The 25,258-nt window shown below is 39.1% G+C and overlaps 1 protein-coding gene across 3 annotated transcripts in view; it reads left to right on the forward strand.

Moving 5' to 3' along the window:
* LOC150091173 (phosphatidylinositol 5-phosphate 4-kinase type-2 alpha-like) overlaps window positions 1-25,258 on the forward strand; it is a 327,817-nt gene that overhangs the window by 219,300 nt on the left and 83,259 nt on the right. For all 3 annotated transcript variants that reach the window (XM_090374555.1, XM_090374545.1, XM_090374551.1), the window contains one exon: window positions 19,890-20,003. In XM_090374555.1, coding sequence (XP_090230681.1) covers window positions 19,890-20,003 — 114 coding nt within the window. The remainder of the gene's footprint in view (window positions 1-19,889; window positions 20,004-25,258) is intronic.

Genomic DNA, 25,258 nt, shown 5'->3' on the forward strand with positions numbered 1-25,258 from the left:
CGCCTCCGTAGCCAGGTGGGAAGGAGCAGCAAGTGCGTAGCACATGCTTCTTGATTAGACCGGAGTTCGAGCCGGTCACCACCAAATACGGAGGATGCGGAAAGGTCATTCAGGGAATGACCACCGCATATCCCGGAGCAATATGGTCTTAGTTGCTAATGCTCCTAAAAACCAAATAACAACAACAACAATAATAAAATATTCACTTTTTTTATTGTAATTTCCATATAGGCAATTGATTCTCACAAAATGTTTTCATTGACTTCTGCCGAGCTCTTCTGTTCATAGCCAGTCTATGGTTGCAATTCAACCATGATTTGATAAATGCAGTTGCATCCTAATCTGCTAACTCTTTTCCCAATAAATTTATCATCATTAAATCTGATATGTGACAATATCACGACAATTCTAGAAACATGAAATCTTTGATAGGTGTTAAGCATGGGAATGTCATTACCTTAAGAAGAAACAGCCCAGGCAAAATTAGGCAGATGTTTGTTGGAAATAATATTCCATTAAAATTGCTAATGGAGATAATCCTTACACAGGCTGCCATGAACGGAAGGGAGCATCAGAAAGGAAGCACAGAGGGTGCCGAAATAAGTGCACCCTGGCTGGATTTGCCACTAGCCATTGTGGATTGAAGTACGTGCCAAATGCCACTAGCCATTGTGGATTGAAGTAAGTGCCAATATCACTATCCATTGTGGATTGAAGTACGTGCTGCTCTACAGTTTATAGCCATCGTCGGTTTAACAATCGGCTCCAGCACACCATTGGACGAACCCAAACACAGGAAGCAAAATGGTTGATAGGTTGTTGCAGTTGTCATTCAATGAATCTCTTATTGCAAGAGCAACAAAAATACTAAAATCATCCACATAAAGAGTACTTTATGACTTTCATTTAACTGATGGTGGAAGCTGTACTGTAATAGAGTTCAGTTTGACTGCAGAAAGTAACTCTAAGCATGCAGCCTTGGAGAACTTGGATCTAACACAGACCTCGAGGAATCATTTTGATAAAAAAAAAGTTCTGAATAAAAATAGGAAGGAAACCTTGAAGACCAGGTAAATAGAGGTCCTTTGAAATACCATACCTCCAAGTCTGGATCAATTGGATCAGGTGATCTAAAGTAGAATGGTTTCTTCAGAAGCCACACTGGATTTTGTTAAAATAGTCATTTGCTTCAAGGTAATATACAAAGCAAGCATTGACTATTTTTTCACAATTTCATTCACTCATAATCAATATTCACACTGCTTCCATTCTGCTTTTTGTAGTTTTTTCTTACATTTTCTATTAAGGTTTGTGTGTCCCCCCCCCATGTCCATCCTCTTTTTCACAGGGGGGGTTCCAGTGGTGTGTAGTGATGTTGTTTTGTTATTTGGAGCATTAGCAACTAAGGCCATATTGCTCGGGGATATGCGGTGGTCATTCCCTGACCTTTCCGCATCCTCCGTATTTGGTGGTGACGGGCTCGAACCCCGGTCTAATCAAGAAGCGTGTACTACACACTGCTGCTTCTTCCCACCTGGCTGCGGAGGCACCTGGTGTGTAGTCAGATTTAGTATAAAATTCTAACTTAAAACTACCTTAAGTATAAATAATTTTAATTTATGAAAACAGCTAAAATAGAAGGGTTAGTATTAACATAACTTACTAAAATTAAAAGTTGGGTTCTTTCTTGCTCACACCCATTCTTCCTTTCATCCTTTCAAGCATTTGATTCATTTACTGAGTTTCTTTCCTCGGCACTGCCACCCTAGGTCCTTCAACTTATTGTTAATTTACTATTCAGCTGAGGTGCTGTCCTGGCTGCATTATCTTGCATGCCAGGGAGGTAGAAGTGGGTATTTTGGTGTTATTAGTAAGCTAAGTTTCAAATGTTAGTATATACAGTCAGTCCTCGTATAGCACGATAGTTGCGTTCCTAGAAACCCTCGTGCAATGCAAAATCGTGCAATATAAACAACAGGCCCTATGGGAAAAATGGGGTTAGGTGCCGACCACCCAAGATTGAACACACATTTGTAACCAAAACATTCCCAAACACAATAAATAATTGTAATAAAATACTTACGCATTTTATTACGACTATTACGTAATAAAATATTGCTAATACTTTTACTTCGATCGTAAGCAAACTTGTTTTTTGTTTGATTTTCTATCCAAACAGATGACAGCCGTTCCATTTCTTCCAATTCTTTGTGTCTTTTAATCTAATGGATTTTAATTACACTTTGAGTTGTTTCTGCTATGAAAGTTGTTTTTATTTTCTCTGCATTCTTTGTAATTCTCGGCGTTGCCTCATTTAGGTCTGTAGCACGTGCAATATCACATGGGGTTTCATTTCGCTCAAAGCGTTTCACAATTTCATATTTTTTCTCAATCGACAGAGGTGGACTGGCCATAAGCCTTACCGGGGAAGCCCCGGCCAGAGGCCGATGTGATTTTGGCCATAAACCATAGTATGAGGCCACTATAAATTTTCCCGGGTAAGAAATTTTGACCCAGTCCGCCTCTGTTTATCGATATTGCTTTTCTTTTTCTCTCTGAATCTGCAGTATCTTCACCAGGACGCCTCCTTTTCACACCTTTTAAGTATTTTACTTATTTTTAGGGAATAAAGCACAATTACAAAACGAGGAGGCACGGTTGATACGCATAAACAAAGTTGCACGCGTGTAGCAACTGAATAAACAACACCGTAAAGGCCGAGATACACTATTAACACCTCACATTTTACTAAAGCACATTTCTGGGGGTACTACCATAAAACAATAAAAATAATTCCCAGTTGCGTTTCTGTTAGTGGAATCTGTTATAAACTGGTAGTAAACTCGATCTAATTGCATTTGCGATTATACCGATAGCTGGAATTGTGTTGGTTTTTACGTTATTATGGTGAAATGTGTTTCTCCTTCACTGATATAAAAAACAAATACATTTTCAGAATCTTCTTCATTCCTATCGTGTTGCGTTCGGTTGGGGTGATTCTGCGTTCGACTGCCATTTCTTGTAAACACAAAGGCGAATTGTGCATAAGCGAATTCGGTTCGTGTTATATGAGATATCGTTTCCCTATTTATAAATCGTGTGTGATCGAATTCGTGTAGTGTAAACACGTGTTATACGAAGACTGACTATATTCTAAGTTTATAATATATAACATTGTATTTGCATTCTTTCCATTACATTCATACCTTCATTCACTCCCATTTACCAAAACTCTCATTCTCTCTCTTTTGCTTTCATCATGGGCCACTCTCTTTTACCATAACTTCTCATTCTTTGCCTTTCACCACCATTTCAGTTTCACTCTGTCACATTCACTCAGTTCTTTCACACTTTAATTCATTCTTCTTTTATTCTACATTGCATCCCCTTGCAACAAGCTTACTAATATTATTCACCTAAGTTGCTTCTCTGGGGGCCTGTACATTCCCCCCCCCATAATTACTTAGTGTAGGATTCCCCCCCCCCCTCTCCAGAATTACACATGGCATAGTAATCCTTGGGTGTGGGGGGGAGCCACGGTAAATCTGGGTATAGTTCAGTTTTTCTTTCAGGGTGCTGAATATAGAGCTACCCTGTCAGATTTATGTCATCAACTGGGCTTGGTGGGAGACATGGGCAATTTTTAGTTATTGGTTTAGCTGTGGGGGAGACTGAAGTGCCTGCCTTTGGATATTTCTTCTCATTTCGAATATCTTTTTGGCAAAGTTAATAAAAGCTTTATATCTGGGTTTTTTCCCCCCCTATTATAGAAGGATGTTCTCGGAATATCATAAATTATACATTCATAGAGAACGTGCGCCCAGTCTTCACTCTTGTCACCAGTACAGTTTGGGTCATCAGTCAACTTTAAGAAGAAAGTTAACTTTGTCTTTAGGGAGCCGTGACCTGTCAGCATAAAGGTCGTAGAGAGTCGAGGGGCGTACCACTTTGGTGGCTTTGGACACCCTTGCCACCTGTGGCAGAAACCTTTCGATAACAATACACCACTGGTTTCCTGCTCCCAATTTGATTGCCATTGCACATGGAGCTTTGTGGCCATTCTTTTTCTTTCTGCTTTGATATTATTGGCTGTGTCAAGGGCTATCCCCAGAAATTCTGTGGGTATGCCCCTTTTTTTAAGTCTACAATACAAGCCTCTTTTGGCTATTTCCAAGTAAAGTGAGAGAGGAGAGAGCCAATCAGCAACTGTAGTGCTGGTGTGCTCACAGTGCAGCATGCTCTGGTGATAGAACTATTGTCCTCTATTATTTCTAGTTTATTCCTGTTTCTGACTATGGTTGAGCAGGTAAACCATGCACTGGCTCCATAGGTTATAACAGGTTGGAACACTGCATGGCATATGATTATTAGGGTCCTTCTTTTGAGCTTCCAAACTGCTCTACTGACCCTGGAAATTATGCCTGCATAATTTCTCACTTATTTCTCCCCAAATATGCCAAGTGGGGGTTGTAAGTTAATTTGGAATCAAAAACAACTCCTAAATATATTTCAGTTCTGTTACCATTTGATAGTAGTTGTGTTAATTTAATTTTGATTTGTGGAGGTCTTCTTATGTGCAAATATTTCTTTTAGAAATATGGATTTAGTTTTATTGGGTGATATTCTCAGCATGTACACTAGTGGCCACTCCTGCAGCTGCATGAGGGCAGCATTTGATCTTGTTTTCTCCTTGTAAAAGGAAACCACTCTCGTTTACTTTTACAAGGAGAATCAAATCATTCTGCAAAGGTTAGGCTTTAGACTGGGCCCAGATCCAAGGCCAGAAATTCATTCAGAACAGTTGTCCATTAAAAAAGAGTCAAGGATTGATCCCTGTGCGCAGCCTTTATGCACACGGTGTATCAATTCCTAGAACCTTGTGCTAACTCATGTGTCCTTGAGGTTGTCACAGACATTCTCTCAGATATGAAAGACAAGCTGTACTTGCTACCTGGGAGTCTAAAACGCTGATGGAACTGATATTCGGGTAACACTCAAGTCAAGTGAACCCAATTTCGGCGAAGTCATGACGGTCTGTGACATCCAGATCCTCTGCTCGCACATTCACAATGGTAGGACTGTTAGTAATCCTGGGTATAACCTCCATGCACAAAGTACATGGTGGGTGACCACCCAGGTGTGAACCAACATGAGCAGGGGTCGAGGTGTGGTGTCCACACCACATGGAGGAATGCCGCCCCTTTATGTTACCAGGCAGTACTAGGTCATAGATGACTCTCATCAACTGGTGCAATACCACCACTTTGCTTATTGGAGGCTTGAAGTGGTGGAACCCATGTTTAGTCTCTAGAGCTAAGTTCCGGTCAACCCTTCCCCATCTCTTCCATCATGCAGTATGATTGATGACTTTTGAGGTTATGATGAACATCGTGGCAAGATCCATTATTCCTTACATTTTGATTGTACAGCTCTAAAACGGTGTTTGCAGGCCGGCCGCTAGTTAGTACACCGGACCGAACCTATTGGTAACTCTCTAGGAGGCATCCAGATCAGCTAGTGTATAATCTTGCTACCTCTACTCTGCCAGATAGTGACTGGAGGGAGTCCGAATAGTGTTTATGCGGGGAGCATTGTCAAGGCCACGTCATGTCAAGGATCTGGGTATATTCTTACCCAATTTCGGTGGGTGACCACCCAGGTGTGAACATGGTGGGTGACCACCCAGGTGTGTACGCCATATCCAAAAATTTCATTACCTCATACAGTATGTCAAACCCACTTTTTCTTACTATTGAATACACCATGAATTGTCAAACTAATAGAGCAAGCTTATCTGCGAAAAGATCTAAACCTCCCAAGCACTTCCTAATTCATTTCACAAATATACGTGGTCTCAATTCTAATCTGAACGATGTCCATTTCCACTTGCAGTCTGCCAAACCCCATGTACTTTTTCTGACAGAATCTCGGTTATCGGTTGATTCAGCTACTGCTCATCTCAGATGCCCAAATTATTCGCTGTATGATTCCTTTCGCCTCAAAGGTTGTACTTGTGCATATGTCCGTTCTGATATTCCCTGTCAGAGACCAGGCGCCTCTGTAGCCAGGTGGGAAGGAGCAGCAGTGCGCAGCACACGCTTCTTGATTAGACCGGGGTTCAAGCCCGTCACCACCAAATACGGAGGATGCGGAAAGGTCAGGGAATGACCACCGCATATCCCGGAGCAATATGGCCTTAGTTGCTAATGCTCCTAAAAACCAAATAACAACAACAACAACAACAACTGTCAGAGACTTGGCAATTTGGAATCTCCTCTCTTTGATCTTCTCTGGCTTAAAATCTCTCTATCTCATTGTGTCAAATTCATCTGTTGTCTCTACCATTCTCCCAATTCCACTAATCACTTGGAGCTCTTTGACTTCCTCTCTTTTCAACTTGACTTTCTCCAGTCCAACTTTCCTAACAGTGAGGTAATTTTCCTTGGTGATTTTAATGTTCACAACTCCAGCTGGCTTCCGTTTTCTAGTCACACCGACCCAGCTGGTCGAGATGCTGAGGCTTTTGCAATTACTAATGACCTTGCACAGAGTGTTAATTTACCTACAAGAATACCGGACAATCCTAATCATACAGCCAATACGCTTGATCTTTTTCTCACAAACAACCCTTCTAAGTACACGATTGAAGTGAGAGGTCCTTTAGGCACTTCAGATCACAACTTGGTGATTGTCTCTTCTCCAGTGGAACCTTTATCTCATGGGTATTCCCAACCTCGTGTTGTTTGGCATTACAAGAATGCAAAATGGGATGACCAGCGAGACTTTTCCTTGGTCGGATTACTGTTTCAAAACTTCTGATGTCAACGTTTGCTCAGATCGTGTCAGTGAAATTGTTCTTGCAGGAATGGAATCCTTTATCCCACACTCCACTTCAAAATCTCGTCCTTTATCTAAACCTTGGTTTTCCAATAAATGTGCTAAGGCTGTTCAAGAGAAGAATGTTGCATATCGTAATTGGCTTGTTTCTAATTCTCCAGTTTCATTTTTTGCCTACACCAAAGCTCGCTACAATTGTAAAGCAGTTATTAATCAGTCCAAACTAGAGTTTGAACAGGCTAAGAGTAGAAAACTTGCTTCTTGCCCTAATGGTAGCCGAGCATTCTGGTCTCTTGCCAAAGCTATTGGCCGCAACTTTTGCCCATCTCTGCTCCCACCTCTGTCCAAACCAGATGGTTCTGTTGTCACTTCAGCCAAGGATAAAGCTGACCTGCTAGCATCCCATTTTTCTTCCAACTCATGTATTAATGATCTTGGTAAAACACCTCCCACCATTCCCAACATGCTCCATTCAATGCCTCCTGTGGTCTTCCGTCAAAAGTATGTCAGAAGGATTTTGAAGAATCTTGATGCTAAGAAAGCTCCAGGTCATGATGGTATTTCTCCACTTGTTCTCAAAACTTGTGCTCCTGAACTTACTCCTATTCTTTGCCGCTTTTTTTACTTTCTTATTCCAAAGATGTTTTTCCTTCTGCTTGGAAATTTGCTCATATCCAGCCAGTTCCTAAAAAGGGTGACAAATCCCTCCCATCCAATTATCGGTCCATTGCAATTACTTCTACTCTTTCTAAAGTAATGGAGAAATCAATTAACCGCCAACTCTTAAACTACCTAGAAACCTTCTGTCTGATCAACGATCGCCAGTATGGATTCCGTCAGTGTCGATCCACTGGTGATATTCTGGCTTATGTTACCCCATTTATGGACTAATTCAATGGAAAGGTTTGGGGAAGCACAAGTAGTTGCTCTTGACATCTCAAAGGCTTTCGATCGTATTTGGCATAAAGGTCTTCTAAACAAGCTTCCATCTTATGGTTTGCCAACTGTTTTTAGTAATTGGTTATCCAGTTTTCTCTCTGATCGCTCACTGAAGGTGATGGTAGATGGCTCTCTGTCTTCTAACTTCTCCACTAATGCCGGTGTTCCCCAAGGTTCAGTTCTTTCCCCAACTCTTTTCCTCTTGTATATTAATGACCTTCTTCCATGACTGGAAATCCTATCCATAGTTTTGCTGATGATAGCACATTGCATTCCACTTCCCATTTTAAGAAACCTTGTCCTGCTCAATCAGCATCAATTTCTCAAATCTTCTACCAATTCCTTAAATGCCGATCTTCAGGTAATTCTTCAGTGGGGCAAAGACAACTTAGTTGATTTCAACCCTTCTAAAACTCAGTCTTGTCTTATATCTCGCAAAAAGGATTCTTCTGCTCCTATGCTTATCTTTAGTGACACTCCGATTTTTAGGCAAAATGAAATATCTCTTTTGGAGATTACCCTGACTTCTAATCTCTCTTGGCACAAGCACATTACAAATATTGCTTCCTCTGCATCTAAAAAACTTGGTTTTCTCTTTCGCTCTCTGCGTTACTTTTCTTCCAAACAGCTGCTCACTCTGTATAAATCGCAAATCCGCCCTGCCATGGAATATTGTTCCCACATCTGGGGTGGTGCCCCCAAAACCTCTCTCAGGCTTCTTGATTCCATTCAGAAGAGGGCAGTTAGGTTAATTAATGATTCCTCTCTAACAGTCTCTCCACTCGCTCTCTCATAGACATACTGTTTCTGCTGCATGCCTCTTCTACAGATACTTCCATGGGCACTGTTCTTCTGAATTGTCTTCTATAATTCCCACTCTCTTTTTCAAAACAGTCCGAACACGTACCGGCACCAGCCAACATTCATTTACTGTCCAACTTAACTCACAGAACCAAATTTTCATCTTCCTCGTTTATTCATTCAACTGCTGTTTTCTGGAACAACCTTCCTTCATACGTATTTCCTGAAAATTACAGTCTATATATATCTTCTTTCGTCTTCTCAACCTCCAACCCAAGCACGGTACTAAGTACTATAGGTTCTAATACCTCTTGTGTTTGGGGTTTACATAAAAAAAAAAAAAAAAAACTGAGACACTTCCACCTTTAAGGTGGCTGTTTATCGTTATTATAGTGTTTGTTTGTGGGACATTTGTGTGGCAGAGTCTCCTAAGGACACTATGCCACCAGAGTGAGTCAAATACCCCAGCAAAGTCTATTGAAATTGCCAAGACATATTTGTCCTCTATTTTTTACCATTGTCAATACGTGGTGCATGGCATCCGCCATAGAGTTGCCATGCTTAAAACCATACTGATTATTTGTGTGATAAGCTGCTTCTTTGTAGAATACAGAGATTCTATTATATATTTATATTTCATATATTTTCCCTAGTACAGGGAGGAGAGCTATTGGTCTATATGACTGGGTCTGTGGGAGGTTTCTCTGGGTCCTTGAGAATTAATCTAAGTACTGCTTTTTTCCAGATTTTTGGTAATATTTCTTCTGTCATGCAATGATTATATAGAACTGTTAATTTATCTGGTGCAATCTCAGCTAGTTTTTTGCTGATTTGAATCTGTAGAGATGCTCTATGTTGTCATTTTCCTATTCTGTTTTCTTTTATAATGTCAATCTGAATAGGGTAGTAATTCCCTGCCTCAGTCTGAATAATAGTATCTAGAATATTATTTACAGACTCTGCCCAACACAGGTTTGACTGCTGTTTCTATTACATCTCCTCTTGGCAGCTTTTTGGTGACGATTCTGCACACGACTCTCCAAGAGTCAGTGTTTCCAGATGTCCCACGAAGTGCTGCCAGGATTTTTTTTCCCTTTTCTCTTATGAGGGAGGTATACTGGTTCTCTCAGTGCATCTACCTCATTCTGTGGCCAAGATGTTCTGGATCTTTGAAAATGTCTTCTCGTCTGGTGCACCCTTCTGAGTACAGTTGTGCCCCCGTATCCACTGATTTGGTATCCACTAATTCAGTTACCCACAGTTAACCAGGAAAAAAAAAACTTACCACACACTACCTGCATGTCCAATACAATGCTTCCCTTTATTTTTTATGATGTCCATTTTAAATCTAATAGCTTTCCTTTATTTTTTACAATGTTGCATATGGTTTGGTCATCAACATTATAATGGTTCTTTAGAGATTTAACCGATCCACCATTTTAAAACTTTTGAATAATTTCAAGTTTTTGTTTAATTGAAAGCACAACTCTTGCATTTGCTCAACATTTTTGCGATTTCTAAACAAAAAATAATAAAATAAATAAAAAGTTACTATAAAAAAAAAAAATCCGACATCCCTGACATAAATAACGAAACAAAAAATTTGTCCTTTGCAGTGCAGCGGAACAGAACAATCGACACGACGTGCTAAATCAAAATAAACATTTGGTCTCTTTTGAGTGGTAGGCGTGAAGACAGCGGGGGAGTTTCAAGATAATAGGTACACTAATCTCCCATTGACTACTTATAACGCCGGTTTTTGTCGCTTATTTACGACTTGCAAAATATCTGTTTATACATATTCTCGTTATTACTTGAATTTTATGATTTCTGGTTGATTTGGCCCCGAGTGCCAATCTATAGTGACAAGCGATTTTCTTCCTGCGATTATAGAGTGATCTCCAAAGTCATATAGTTTCTTTATTTTCCAGTGCGGCTGTTATTTTATTTACTTGAAGTGGTTCTGCACTTTAAAAGTCAAAAGTAAGAACCCAGAAAGGCAATCCACCTTTCTTTTCTTATTCTTTATATATATATCACTAACCAAATCCACTAACTTAAACAACCGCTTTGTCACTGGTGGCACCACTCCTGCCTCCACGTGGTGGGACCGGTAACCTGGGGGGAAAACCAACCCTCAGGGCTAAAAGGTGCAAAGATGGAAACAAGTGAATTTCCATGTTTAGAGCCGAAGTGCTCTGAACATGACAATGACACCGACCATGACTTCTCTCTTTCAAAGAGACTTAAAAAAGACACTAGGAAGCAGGAATCTCCAGCTTTCCTCATAATACACTCTTTGTCATCCCAACCTGTGAGCAAGCTCTCACCTTTCATCATCCAGAGATGCCTAGAAAATGCTGCAGGTTCACCAAAAATGGTTAAACGTCTCCAATCAGGAGATCTACTAGTAGGAGACATCTTACTCAAGACATTCTGAGTTATTATTACAACTTACTTCTTTAAGTGGAATACTGATTCAGGTTACCCCCCCACACAACACACTGAATTCTTCCAAGGGAGTGATCTCTGAATGGGATCTATTAAACGTTTCTGAGGAAGAAGTTGTCCAGGAGCTAAAAGATCAAAATGTGTCTCATGCAAAACGTATCATGATCAGAAAAGACGGCAACTTAACTCCCACACGAAACATAATCTTGACTTTCAGTACTCCAAATCTACCGGGTTCTGTCAAAGCAGGTTACTTGAATTGCCGCATTAGGCCATATATCCCAAATCCGCTCAGATGCTATAAATGTCAAAAGTTCGGCCATTCTCAGACAGCATTCCGTGGAGACGCTATATGTCCAAACTGCAGCTGCAAAAATCACACACAAACAGAATGCAAAGCTCCAACACCACAGTGTCCTAATTTTAGTGGCAAATCCAGCTTACTCCAAAGGCTGTGAACTATGGAAGATAGGGAAAAAAATACAAAAATATAAAATTGAAAATAAAGTCTCTTACCAAGAAGCGAAAAAACAGATCAACTTAAGTATGCCAAAACGCACTTATGCTTCTACCATTCTCAGACATGAATCAGTGGCATGTCAGACTGAAGTATCCATCTCTCCAAAAATATCAATATCAGACTGGGCACAATCAGTACTCTTGGTCCAGCATCCATCTAAACCAAATTCAGTAGACCAAAGCAATAACACGCCACTCAAAATTCCAACTCAGAGACCTCTGCATTGTCAGGCAGCAGAAAATTTGCAAAGATCGTATTCTGCTGAGATGAAAGTATCGTGCCTAACAAGCATGGATACAGATGATACTATCAGTCAAGAAGAACTGCTTGAAATACACGCAGAAGATGATATGGACGATAGCAGTGAATCAGGACGTCCCACTTTTCCCCGAAAAGAAAAACCAAACCGTCATAAACAATCAACTTATAAAAAGCAGTCAGATACATCTTCCACAAACAAAGCCAAATAATGGAACACATCATTCGATGGAATTGTAGAGGTTTTCGCAGCAACATCGATGATATCGATGAACTAATTCACTGCTTCAATCCTGTTGCCATGTGCCTACAGCAAACCAACTTGACGCCTCAAGTTTCCACTACAGTCAAAAATTACACTATCTACAGACAAGATAGATTTGACACTAATAGTGCTCATAGAGGAGTAGCCATCCTGTTGGACTCAAGAGTTCCCTCCAGATGCATTCCATTGCAAACCTCTTTAGAAGCTGTTGCCACACGCATAGAAATTGGAATCGCTGTTACATTGGTCTCAATTTATCTTCCACCTAGTCATCCATATTCTATTCAGGAAATTGAAGATCTTGTGTTGCAACTACCAGTTCTCTTCTGTCTGCTAGGTGACTTTAATGCTCACCAGCCATTATGGGGTTCTTCCAGCTTAGACAGGTGTGGAAAGCTTGTTGAAATGTTGATAGATAGACAGGATTTAACATTGTTGAGTACTGGCTCTCCTACCTATGTTCATTTTCCTACCAGATCAACCTCTGCAATAGACCTTTCCATTTGCTCTCCAGTGCTCTATCCAAGTATCCAGTGGGTAACTCTTAACGACCCTCACAACAGCGATCATTTCCCAATAATATGCAAAGTTCAAACTTCCTGTTCGTTACCAACAGACAATCCAGTAAAATGGAAATTTCCAAAGGTTGACTGGATAAAATATAGAACGCTTGTCTCATTCAACAACCATATCATACAGTGCTCTTCTATCAACCGTGTTACTGAACATATAACAAACTAAATTCTAACAGCTGCAACCGCTGCAATTCCACAATACCAAGTCAGGAAAAGGAAAAAATTAAATTATTGGTGGAACGAAGAGTGCAACAATGCAAAAAATGAGAAAAACAAAGCTTGGAATCAATTCCACAAACATCCAACCACTTCCAATCTTATTAATTATAAGCGACTTAGAGCAAGAGCCTGTTATATCAGACAGAAAGCAAAAAAAGAATCTTGAATTAAATTCGCTTCCTTAGTTAATAAAAATACAGACATCAGACTGATCTGGAATAAGATAAAATTGTTAAATGGCAAAATTCCTCGAACATCTACTCCACTAATTAACTGGAATGGACAGGAACTCTCTACTCCTGCAGAAATCGCAAATGCACTAGGATCTGTATTTTCTCAGTTGTCCTCCTCAACTGCTTATGACCAATCATTTAAAAAAAATTAAAGGTGTAACTGAAAAATCCAAACTGAATTTCACTGACAGATGTGCACTAACATATGATCAACCATTTACCATGGTTGAATTGCAGCATGCTCTTACCAACACAAGGAACAGTGCTGATGGGATATTTTATATAATGCTCAAAAATTTAGATCCAAAGTCACACTCATCACTGCTGTTCTTCTTCAATTGAATATTCACTTAAAATACATACCCAAGTTCCTGGCATCATTCCTTTGTTCTGGCTATCCCAAAACCTGGTAAAGACTATTCTATTCCTCAAAACTACAGACCAATTTCACTCACCAGCTGTCTGAGCAAAAGCCTCAAAAAAATGATTCACCGCTGTCTGACTTGGTATCTTTATTCCCAAAATTTAATCGATAACAATCAATTTGGATTCAGAAAAAATCGATCATCATTGGACCTTATGATTAAACTGAAGCAAACATCAGAAATGCATTCATCAAAAAGGAACATCTCGTTATGGTCTGTTTGGATATTGAGAAAGTTTTTGACACCACATGGCGTTTCGGCAGTTTTAAGGATCTACATTCTCTTGGCCTGAGAGGAAATTTGCCATATTTCATCCAAAATTTCTTAGAACAAAGATCCTTTCAAGTTCGTTACCGGGGAACTCTCTCTAAAAACTTTCAGGAAGAAGGAACCCCTCGAGGGTCCATTCTCAGTGCCACTCTATTCGCAATTAGAATTAATCACTTAACTGAACTTATTCCGAAAACAGTGGACTCGTATCTTTATGCTGATGATCTCACAATCTCCTGCCATTCTCAAAACATGAACTACATTGAGAGACAATTGCAGATATCAATAAATCAATCCAGATTTGGATGACACAAAATGGTTACAGACTATCCAGCCAGAAATCTACTGCCATTCATTTCTGGCTATCCCAAAACCTGGTAGACTATTCTGTTCCTCAAAACTACAGACCAATTTCACTTACCAGCTGTCTGAGCAAAAGCCTCAAAAAAATGATTCACTGCCGTCTGACTTGGTATCTTGATTCCCAAAATTTAATCAAAAACAATCACAATACGTAAAATGCATCCTGATCCTGAACTCCAATTATATAACCATCTTATTCCAATAGCAAATAGTATTCGTCTGCTTGGCTTAATTTTTGACAGTAAATTAAACTATCAAAAACACATTGAACATCTCCAGACAGCTTGCCAAAAAAAAACAAACAATACTCAGAGTGTTATGAGCAACAACCTGGGGAGCAGACCGTTACACCTTGCTTCACTTATATAGATCCATAATTAGATCTCGTCTGGACTATGGCACACCTGTCTTCGATTCTGCTAGGGAAAGTGCCTTATCTCGTCTCAACCCTATTCAACATTCAGCTCTAAGAATAGCTCTAGGTGCGTTCAGAACATCTCCAGTGCAAAGACTGTATGTAGAAGCCTACGAAACTCCACTAAACATCAGAAGAAAGATGTTATTACTGAACTACGCATCCAACAACCAAAGCCAGTCGACCCATCCTAATTGGTCAATATTTAATGATCCGCCACTCACGGCCTTTTATAAAAACAAACCACAAGCAACTAGGCCTGCAGGTATTAGGTTAATGGAACTATCAGAAAACTGGAATATACAACTCGATAAAGTCCACCAAGAACTTATAGATAACGTTCCTCCATGGTCTCTAATCATGCCGTGTTGTGACAGTTATTTCCACCAATGGGGGAAACACTCTTTAACGAGTATTAACATCCAGCAGCTGCACATTTACAATGTTATCCCAACTTCGCGAAAATATATACTGACGGTTCAAAGTCCGAGAATGGATCAGGTGCAGCAGTGGTATTCCATGACACTATCACTTCTGTGTCACTTCCGACAGAATGCAGCAGTTACACCACTGCATTATATGCCATAAAGCTTGCTCTGGAAAACATTTTCCATCTCTCAGTCGAAAAGAGCATAATCTATACAGACTCGCAAAGTGCCCTATTAGCAATGCAAAAGATTGCCCCATTTACTCATCCGCTACTACAGCTAATCAGATCAGAGTTGATTCGTCTCCGAGATCATCGGCAAAATGTTGTCTTCTGCTGGATCCCAGGCCATACTGGAATACCAGGAAACGAAATTGCAGATGACGCTGCCAAGCATCCATCCAGCACATCCCCAATGAATTTTCTGGTCCCGTTCAGTGATTACAAAATGCATATACGAAATATATGTAAGGAACGATGGACACTACAGTGGCAAATGCAGATCCATAACAAACTCCTTGAAATTAAACCTATACCGCAATTATGGGCCTCCAATTTTCGCACAAACAGACAAGAAGAGGTTGTCCTGGCCAGGGCCCGAATAGCCACACCCATTTGACCCATCTATTCCTGTTATCAGGTAATGACCCTCCACAGTGTTCACATTGCCACAGGCCACTCACAATAAAACACACTCCTGGAATGTACCTTGTATAACAGCTCCTGTCTAATTTCATTCACTTCTCTCTCAAACTTACAGGAATTGTCACTTAGCCATATCATAGGCAAAAATTCAAACCTTACAGAATTTTTTTTTTTCTTTCTGAAACGAATAGGTTTATATAAATGTTTCTAACTGCTTCCATAGAAGCCAATAAAATTAGTACTAACTACTATGATAGGTGCAATATGGCCTAAGTAGCCTTTGCACCAGAAAAATCCAAGCACAACAACAACATCTGGTTGTTTTTTTTTTTTTTTTTTAATTTGGAGTCGAAGTGTTCCGGTTAATCCAATCCCAGTAACTCGAGAGTCTGGTGTTCTTTATTATTACCATATTTAATGTTAGTAATGTCTTACTGTGTGTTTAATTTATCAATTAAACTTTATTATACGTATGTATGTACAAGAAAATCACATTATATATGGGGTCAGCAGGTGTTTGCTTATATCCACAGTTTCAGCCATCCACGGTATGTCTTGGGACGTATCTCCCCTTGCGGATGCAGGGGTTTTACTATATAGTCAGTTTAGGGTACTACCTGCTTTCTATGTTTTTTTCCTCTGGATGTGCAGGTTTGATGTTTTAATAATAATATTAGTCATAATCAGTGCATTGTTGTCCAGGCTATGAATGTTATTTGATCTAGACCACTCATTTTCCTATTTCTGCAGCTGAGCTGTTGTAAGTTCAATGAGGATATTCAAGTTTGCTTTCTTTAAGTTATGTCTTTTTTTATTTATTATTAACTACTTTACTTGAGCTGTTTGCAGTTGTCTGTTTAGTTTAAAAGTTATTGTGCTGTGATCTGATGTAGTCCAGGCTGACTGGACACACCACTCTTTAAATTTATATACTATTGAATTTGTTTCAAGAGTGACATCAGTGTCACTCTCCCACGTGGTACTGCTAAAATTTGGCAGGTTATTAGACTGGTTTGGTACCTGAAATGTAGAGTTAGCTTTATATTCTGTAAGTATTTGGCCATTGTGTGTGCCTGCTCTGTCTTCTATGGGTTATGCCATAAGGGTTGACCGGCAGTTGATATCAGCACACACACAGTAATGTTGACATTAGGTAGCAGAGCTGTAAGTATTCAATACTAAGATTTATATCTTCACCAGGTTTGCAATGCAATGAAATAATGTAAAACTGTCCTACAGCACTGGCGATGTGTGCACACACTTCCACTGGAGAACTCAGGTGAGTCACCTCTGCTCCCCAGTGGAAGCAGAATCTGGAGATAAAAGACCACTCAGTGAGTCTTTCATCTCCAGATTCTTAATGCATGAAGGATTGCTGCTGGTAATCAGATCAAGATTATTGCTTTCTCTGGTTGATTCTCTAACGTGCTGATATAGAAAACAATCACCTGTTGAATTCATAAAAGGATAGCTATTGTGTGAATAACCAACCAAAGGGTCCAGTCAAGACCTATAAAGTTAGTCTCCCATTACAAGCCATTTTGCTTTACTGGCTCATTCTTCAGCCAGGCCTCACATAACACAAGTTTGATTAATGCATTTTTCAGTTACTGCTACTTGAAAAAATTATACAACTTTTCACTGTACACGATGCAAATTTCCAGTTAATGTGATCTTTTTTATGTGATGATTGAAAAAGATCTGAATCGTGCGCTAAGTTTACTGCTTGTCAGATGGGCAATAAACAAGCATTTGCCCACTGCCTGCTTAAGTGTCTCCCATCAACCATCAGAAGAAGACATATTACTTGTTTATCTCCCCCTTATAAAGTCACATGCAGACTTCTTTTTAAAAATTAGAAATTTTAAATGCAAAAAAAAAAAAAAAATATATTTTTAAATGAGCCAGATGAAAATTTTAGTGCAAAGGAGATAATGGTAAAAGAATTAGGTGAAATCTTTCATATCGCAGGGAACCTCAAAAGATTTGCAGTTCTCTATGATATTTATTTTGCCAAGACCTAGAGAAGATTGTTATCAGCTATTGGAAATTGATAAAAAAAAAAGAAAGCCAACACTGTTCAAATGACCCTGTTCATTCAAATTTTTCCATAACAAATAGTTTCTTCCTTGTGTATTTTATGCCAGAGGTTCCCAAACTTTTTTGGTTCACAGCACCCTTAGTGTCTCAGTAATTTTTTTCATGGTGCCCCTAGGCAAAAAGAAATACCTAACAGTTCCATTTATTAAGTAGTTACATCAAAACAACTTAAGTAACGTTGAAACTGTGAACTACCTCGAGCTAGTAGTTCGCGTGGTTTCCAACAGATATCGAGTATTTTGGATCGATTTGAAATTCTCAAGGCAGGTGGTGGATGACTATCATCAACTGGTGAAATACCACCACTTTGCTTATTGGAGGCTTGAAGTGGTGAAACCCATGTTTAGTCTCTAGAGCGGTTTCCAACCCCCCTCCCCCAATACTTCTCCTTCAACCCATGCACGGTACTAAGTACTATAGGTTTTGATACCTTTCGTGTTTGTGGTTTTCGTAAAAAAAAAAAAAAAAAAAAAAAAAAAGATACTCAGCATGGTTTTGTAAAGGAAATCTGGTTTGCTATTTCGAAAGGGTCACTCACGAGCTGGATTTAGGGAATAATTTCGACATTGTTTATTTAGATTTCAGCAAAGCTTTTGACTCAGTCCCACATGAGCGGTTGCTTTATAAGCTGGAACAGGTTGGAATCACTGGAAAAATCATTAGATGGATAGATGGCTTCAGGGCAGGAGGCAGAGGGTTGTGATAAATGGCTATTCCTCAGATTGGGTTGATGTAAGAAGTGGGGTTCCCCAAGGATCAGTATTAGGGCCACTGTTGTTTTTAATTTTCATAAACGACATTGATGAAGGGATAGAGGGTGTGATGTCTAAATTTGCAGATGATGTTAAAATTGGTAGAGTAGTTAATGATCACTGTCAAGCTGAGCTTCTTCAGAGAGACCTAGATAGACTTCAGGAATGGTCAGAAAAATGGCAGCTATGCTTTAATCCAACAAAGTGTAAGGTATTACACCTGGGAAAACAGTAATCCCAACATAACTTATTCACTTTGTGGATTTCAACTAAACCCAGTACTGGAGGAAAGGGATTCGGTGTTACGATACGGTCAGACATGAAATTCTCTGAGCATTGTAAACAGGTTGCAAGGAAGGCCCATGGTGTCCTCTCGATGATCTATCGAACTTTTGCAAGTAGAGATAGGGACTTGATAATCCCATTATATAAGGCTTATGTTAGACCACGCTTTGGAATACTGTGTACAAGTATGGAGATAGCACCTAAAGAAAGACATCGAGTTTCTTGAAAGGGTGCAAAGACGGGTAACTTGCCTGGTGAGATCGGCAAAAGGGCGTCCTTATGAAGAAAGACTTCGAACATGTGGGTTTCAGAGTTTGGAAACTAGACACCTTAGAGGAGATTTGATTGAGGCGTTTAAGGCTCTGAGAGGCATCAGTAAAATGAATGAGGACGAAATTTTCAAGATTAGAAATGATGCTAGAACTAGGGGACATAAATTCAAGTTACGGGGGGGGGGGGTGGAAATGTTTAGATTTGACTGTAGGAAGTTTTATTTTAGCCAGAGAGTTATAAATTACTGGAATAAGTTGCCTTCGTGGGTGGTAGAAGCCGACAGTTTGGGGAAATTCAAAGGTCATCTGGATAGTACTTTCGGGTAAGGGAAGCACATAGGATGATAGGTTTAATTTCCTTTTTTTTTATTAATTTTTTTTTTTTTTTTTTTTGTTTTTATCATATTTTTGTTCGGATTTTTTTTTTTTTTTTTTTTCGGCTGGTGCAGCATAAGCCATAGGTTTTCTTGCGCCATGCGGCCATTACTAATACTAATATTGCTATGTTTCCCTCAAATTTAAAAATTAATTTAAATAAATAAAAAAATTATTCCACAGCTCACAGTTTGGGAACTTATTTTATACGATAAATATTTAATTCTATAATTATTTTCATTGTCTCTTACATGGTATACAGTTAAAAAGTTAATTTAAAGGTATTTTTATCATTCTTTTTGGACATACCTGAAGGTCAAGGTCCAATTATAATTTTTCCTATTGATTATTATATTTGATTAACGCGTTTCATGCAATGTGCTCACGGGACAAATTAATCGCGTTAATCAAGGCCATGCTATATATGTGCTACTAGAAATGTCATATTTTTATTTCTTTTAGGAAAAAAATGTTCCTACTCTAAAAGACAATGACTTCGTTCGTGATGGACATAAAATGTACATTGGTGAAGAAGAAAAGAAAAGAATTTTAGAAACCCTGAAAGCTGATGTTGGTGTAAGTTTGCCTAGGCATTTATTGCATCTGTAAGTTAATGAGGTATATGTGTATTTTGAACTAAATTATCATAATATGGTTAGAAATATATAAACAAGAGAAGTGTGTGTGTGTGTGTGTGTGTGTGTGTGTGTGTGTGTGTGTGTGTGTGTGTGTGTGTGTGTGTGTGTGTGTGTGTGAGTGAATCCAAGCAATATTGGGGGTTTTTGAGTTTCTGTGTATATGTATACATCGTGTGTAGGGGTGCATGTACGTAAGTGTGAGCATGTGTTTGCATATGTGGTTCTGTGTATGTATAGGGGTGCGGGTGTATATAGGCTTGTGAGCATATGCATGATGCATGTATGGGTAAGTTTGTTTTTTTTTTATTTGTTAGTTGTTGGCACATCGGCTTTTATGGCCATAATGCACCTCCCAAAGTTTTTGCATATTTACTGTGATTCAAGCCCGAAGCAGGATTCAAACCCGCGACCTTTGGGTTGCCAGGCAGGCACTTTACCCATCTGGCTAGCCCGGTCAGCTCGAGTAGGTGTGTGTGTGTGTGTGTGTGTGCGCATGTGTATGGTTGTATGTATAGGTGGGCATGTATATGTGTAGGGATCTGTGGGTATGGGCAGGCATGTGTGTCTCTGCATGTGTTGGCATGTATGTGGGTGTAGGCTTGTGTGTATGTTTAGTCATGTCTGTAGGAGTAGGAGTATGTGGACGTATGCATGTATTTGTGTATGTGTATACGTGTATGTATCCATTTGCGTGTGTATGTATTTGTTGGTGAATGTTTGTACGTGTGTGTATGTATTTGTTTGTAAGTGTGTGTGTGTGTGCGCGCGCGCTCGTGTGTGTATTTGTCGGTGAATGTTTGTGCACATGTATGTATTTGTCGGTGAATGTTTGTGCGCGTGTATGTATTTGTCGGTGAATGTTTGTGCGCGTGTATGTATTTGTCGGTGAATATGTGTGTGCGCGTGTATTTCTCCGTGAACTTGTGTGTAGGTGTGTGACTATATGGTGCCTCCGTAGCCAGGTGGGAAGGAGCAGCAGTGCGTATCACACGCTTCTTGGTTAGACCAGGGTTCCAGCCCGTCACCACCAAATACGGAGGGTGCGGAAAGGTCAGGGAATGACTACTGCATATCTCCGGAGCAATATGGCCTTAGTTGTTAATACTCCTTAAAAAAAAAAAAAAAACCAAAAGTGTGACTATACAAGGGATATCAAAAAGTTTGTACCCTTACCTAGAAATAGTAGCCCTAGAAAAGTGAAACTTCACAGGAACTTTATAGCCCTTTTCTACGTACTCTCCATGTATAGCAGTGTTGCTCAACCTTTTTTTTTTTTTTTTTTAATTATTGCCCACTAGAGGACTTCTTTTTTTTTTTTTTTTAGACAATTATTTTTCCTAATCACCCACATGAAATTTTAAACAAGAAAACTACTCTTTTCATTCAATGGGCCTGGATGCTTCTTATCTAAAAGTTTAATGTTCGGTATGATGTTAGTAAATTTAATTCCAATATCTCCTCTTGAACATATATCGGTTCTGTTTCTTTCCTTTGTTAAATATTTTATTTACTTACCCAATAAAACCACTTTCAACCATAAAAGACTTTGGAAAACAAAGAAGTACTTTGGCCATTTCAGAATACATTGTTGGATAAAGAAGTTTAATTCTTTTTGATCCATTTCACCTTTTTTTTTTTTGAATTTATATTTGCATTCTTCTTTACATTTTAATTCAGTGAGTTCTCCTTCAATTTCTTCACTAGCAGACCTGGCATCGCATCCAATTGGATCTAACATCCAAGGCTTCACTTCAAAAGGAAATAAATCTGAAAATCTATTTTCCATTTCACCTTTTAAAGAACACGAATGATCTGAATAATTCCTAACGTCATTCTCTGTAAGAGATTCATTGATTTCAGCTAACTCTTGCATACCATGAAATTGTTTTCTCATTTAATTGCTTTCAAATATTTCAAGTTTCTTACAGTGATTTGCAATCACTGTAATTTTCCTTGAAATTGAAGTGCTACTTCATTAAGTTTTTGAAACATCCAAGCCTCGTAATATATTGTTTTTGTGTTTGCTGATCTTCTAGTTAAATCTGTGTCTCCTTTGCTTTCTGAAAAACTAATTATCGTGAAAAAAAAGGTTTATAAATCTTGTTAGACAATTTTCTTAAAAAGCCATCTGACTTCTGTATTTAAAAGAAGCCTCACATACTGTTTTTCATTATCAACACAATTTTGTGAAAAGGCAATGATATTTGCTGTGTAACTTTATTTTATTGATGGTTTTAATAACTATACTGAGAGATTGATAAAGAACTGGACCGATTTTTTGCAGCTAGATGTCCATGCACTTTGCAAGAAATGTTGCACGTGGAAGACTACTGTACAAATTGGAGCAGTATGGCATTAAGAGCAAGTTGCTACAATGGATAAAAGGATGGTTGAGTAAGAGAACACAGAACGTGGTAATCAATGGACACAGCTCTTCATGGACTAATGTTATTAGCGGAGTCCCCCAGGGTTCAGTGTTTGGCCCAGTGTTGTTGTCTATATTTCTCAATGATATTGATGGAGGTATATCAAGGTTAATGTCTAAGTTTTCAGACATTACAAAGGCTGGCAGGGTTGTTAAAGACAGTAACAATAATATACTACTGCAACAGGATCTAGAAAAGTTAAGCAGATGGGCTGAGAGGTGGTAACTGAAATTTAACATTGACAAATATAAAGTACTGCCTATGGGTAGCAGTAACCTCAGAGTAATGTACCAACTGTGTGGTACTACACTCAGCATAGAGAATGAAAAGGACCTGGGGATAATTGTGCAGTCAGATATCAAGTTTTTTGAGCAGTGCAAACAGGCTTCAAGAGTAGCTCATGGTTTCTTTTCGATGATATACAGTAATTTTACTATCAGGGATAAGGAGGTGATTGTCCCCTTGTATAAGGCAATGGTCAGGCCACACCTTGAGGCCTGAATAAATGTGCGGAAATTTGCCTTAAGCCAGCAAATGGTTGATAGTTGGAACAAACTTCCATCTTTCATAGTGAATGTCAAAAACTAAAAATAAGTTCAAGGCAAAACTAGACAAGCATTTGGAGTGAATGGATGGGTGAAATCGGAAGGGATTTTTTTTTTTCTTTTTCTTTTTTTTTTTTTTTTCTTTTGGTTGATGCTATATAAGCTTGCTTTCTTGCATCGAATGCCTCTACTAATACTACTCTTAACTTTGTGACATACCAGGTGGTTATAAAATAAGTTTCTCTATTCAGGAGACCCTAGTGTCAAAACAGTTAGAGATAGTGCTATCAAAATTGGTGGATATGTCATTTAGAGTATGGGGAAGCGATTTGTAGAAGGAAAAAAATTAGTTCGAATTTCTGCCGCCAGGGGACAAATTTGCACTGTCAACATGAGATGGAATATTTAACTTAGGATTAGATTTTAATATCAGAACTTAATCTATAGATATTGTTCTATGTGCTTTCCTTCACTTGAGATGACATTTTGAAAACTGAGGACTGTATGCAACAGTTTTGCGTAGCATCTCGTTGGGGATATTGGCTACATGCTGTTTAATGATTGCTCTCAAATCAGCAAGCATCTGTATGCTGCCGCGGTAAACTCTCTCTTTCAGATATCCCCATAGCCAGAAATCACAGGGTTTGAGATCTGGTAATCGGGCTGGCCAGAACTGTGGAAAGTCTCTGGAAATGATGCGATCATTTCCGAATGTTGAACGGAGCAGTTCCTTCACTTGTCGACCAACATGGGGAGGGGCATCATCTTGCACGAACACTACGGTCTCCAAGCATTGCATTTCTTTCAGAGCGGGAATAATGTGATCTCCTAGAAGAGCTCAGTAGTATGGCCTCATAAGGTGCACTAGTTACCATACACCTTATGGGGCCATGAGGTGTAGACGGTTCAAAAAAAAATGGTCCGATTATAAACTCTGCTGTGAATCTACACCATACTATAACATATGGACTTTCTAGTGGTCTTTCATGCACAGTAGATGTACAAGAAGTTACCTGTATTGAGCAGTTTTGTGCATTTACAGCCCGTGAAGAGTGAAATGTTCCTCATCAGACCACAAGAGCATTGGAGCCTATGTATCGTCAACTCCATACGAGCCAGAAATCTTAGAGCAAAGTCCATTCAGTGTTGCTAGTCACAAGACTTTAGTTCTTGCAATACATGAACCTTGTACAGAAACCAGTGTAAAATTATTCAAAGCACTTTGTGTACATTAGACCAAGGAAGGTTCAAATCTCTTGACACACCTCTGGCACTAGTGACTGGCAGTGTTTTGCATTCTGACCATTGCAACCACCACTATAACATATCTACACCTCCATTCCGATACATCAGAGGTTCCCGAACTTTCTCAGTTCATGGCGCACTTAGTGTCCCAGTAATTTTTTCACGGCACCCCCTAGGCCAAAAGAAATACCTAACACAGTGGTTTTCGACCTTTTAACATATACTTATATAATAATTTTATTCTTTATGTAGCGGTACTAAATAAAGATCAATTACATATCACCACAAAATTAAAAAGATATGGTACAATGGATACCGTAGACCTTTTTATAATGAAATAAATGTATAAATTTCAAAATAATAATAATAATAACTTTAAATAACTTGAGCCTAAATTACACGGCACTCCAAGAATGTCGTTGCAGCACCCCGGTTGAAAACCACTGCGATACGTGGTTGTTAGGTGCAATTTCCCTGCCTGGAATTACACCTAACTCCCTGATCGCTTAAAATTTCTTTATTAGTTTTCAAAGCCCCACTGATGTCAAAGGTCCTTTACACAAACCTTTAAGTTTCCAATATTCATGTAGTGCTGCATTAGTATTACTATTATTCTGGTAGAACAGTTTTACTAAAAGAGCACATTCCCTTTTTGTAAGAGCCATTAATAATGGTTATTGACAGTGTAATTTGCATAAGCAGCGTGTCTTGAAGTAAACGACAACTTTTACATATGTGCAGTGCCTTTTCCCCTGGTAGTAGAAATTTGAACTAATTTTTATTCTTCTACAAATCGCTTCCCCATACCCACCGACTTTCACATAGCTAACTCTAACCATTGTGACACTAGGGTCTCCTGAATAGGGAAGCTTATTTTATAGCCACCCGGTACTTCCTTTAGGTGGGCTATAAAAAACCTTTGTGTTACAAATGTGGAGGTAACAGCATCAGTGGCATAGGATACCAAATTTTCCAAT

The sequence above is a fragment of the Mastigoproctus giganteus genome, chromosome 1 (assembly GCF_048544385.1).
Source record: "Mastigoproctus giganteus isolate SK-2022 chromosome 1, ASM4854438v1, whole genome shotgun sequence".
NCBI classification, from domain to species: Eukaryota; Metazoa; Arthropoda; class Arachnida; order Uropygi; family Thelyphonidae; genus Mastigoproctus; species Mastigoproctus giganteus.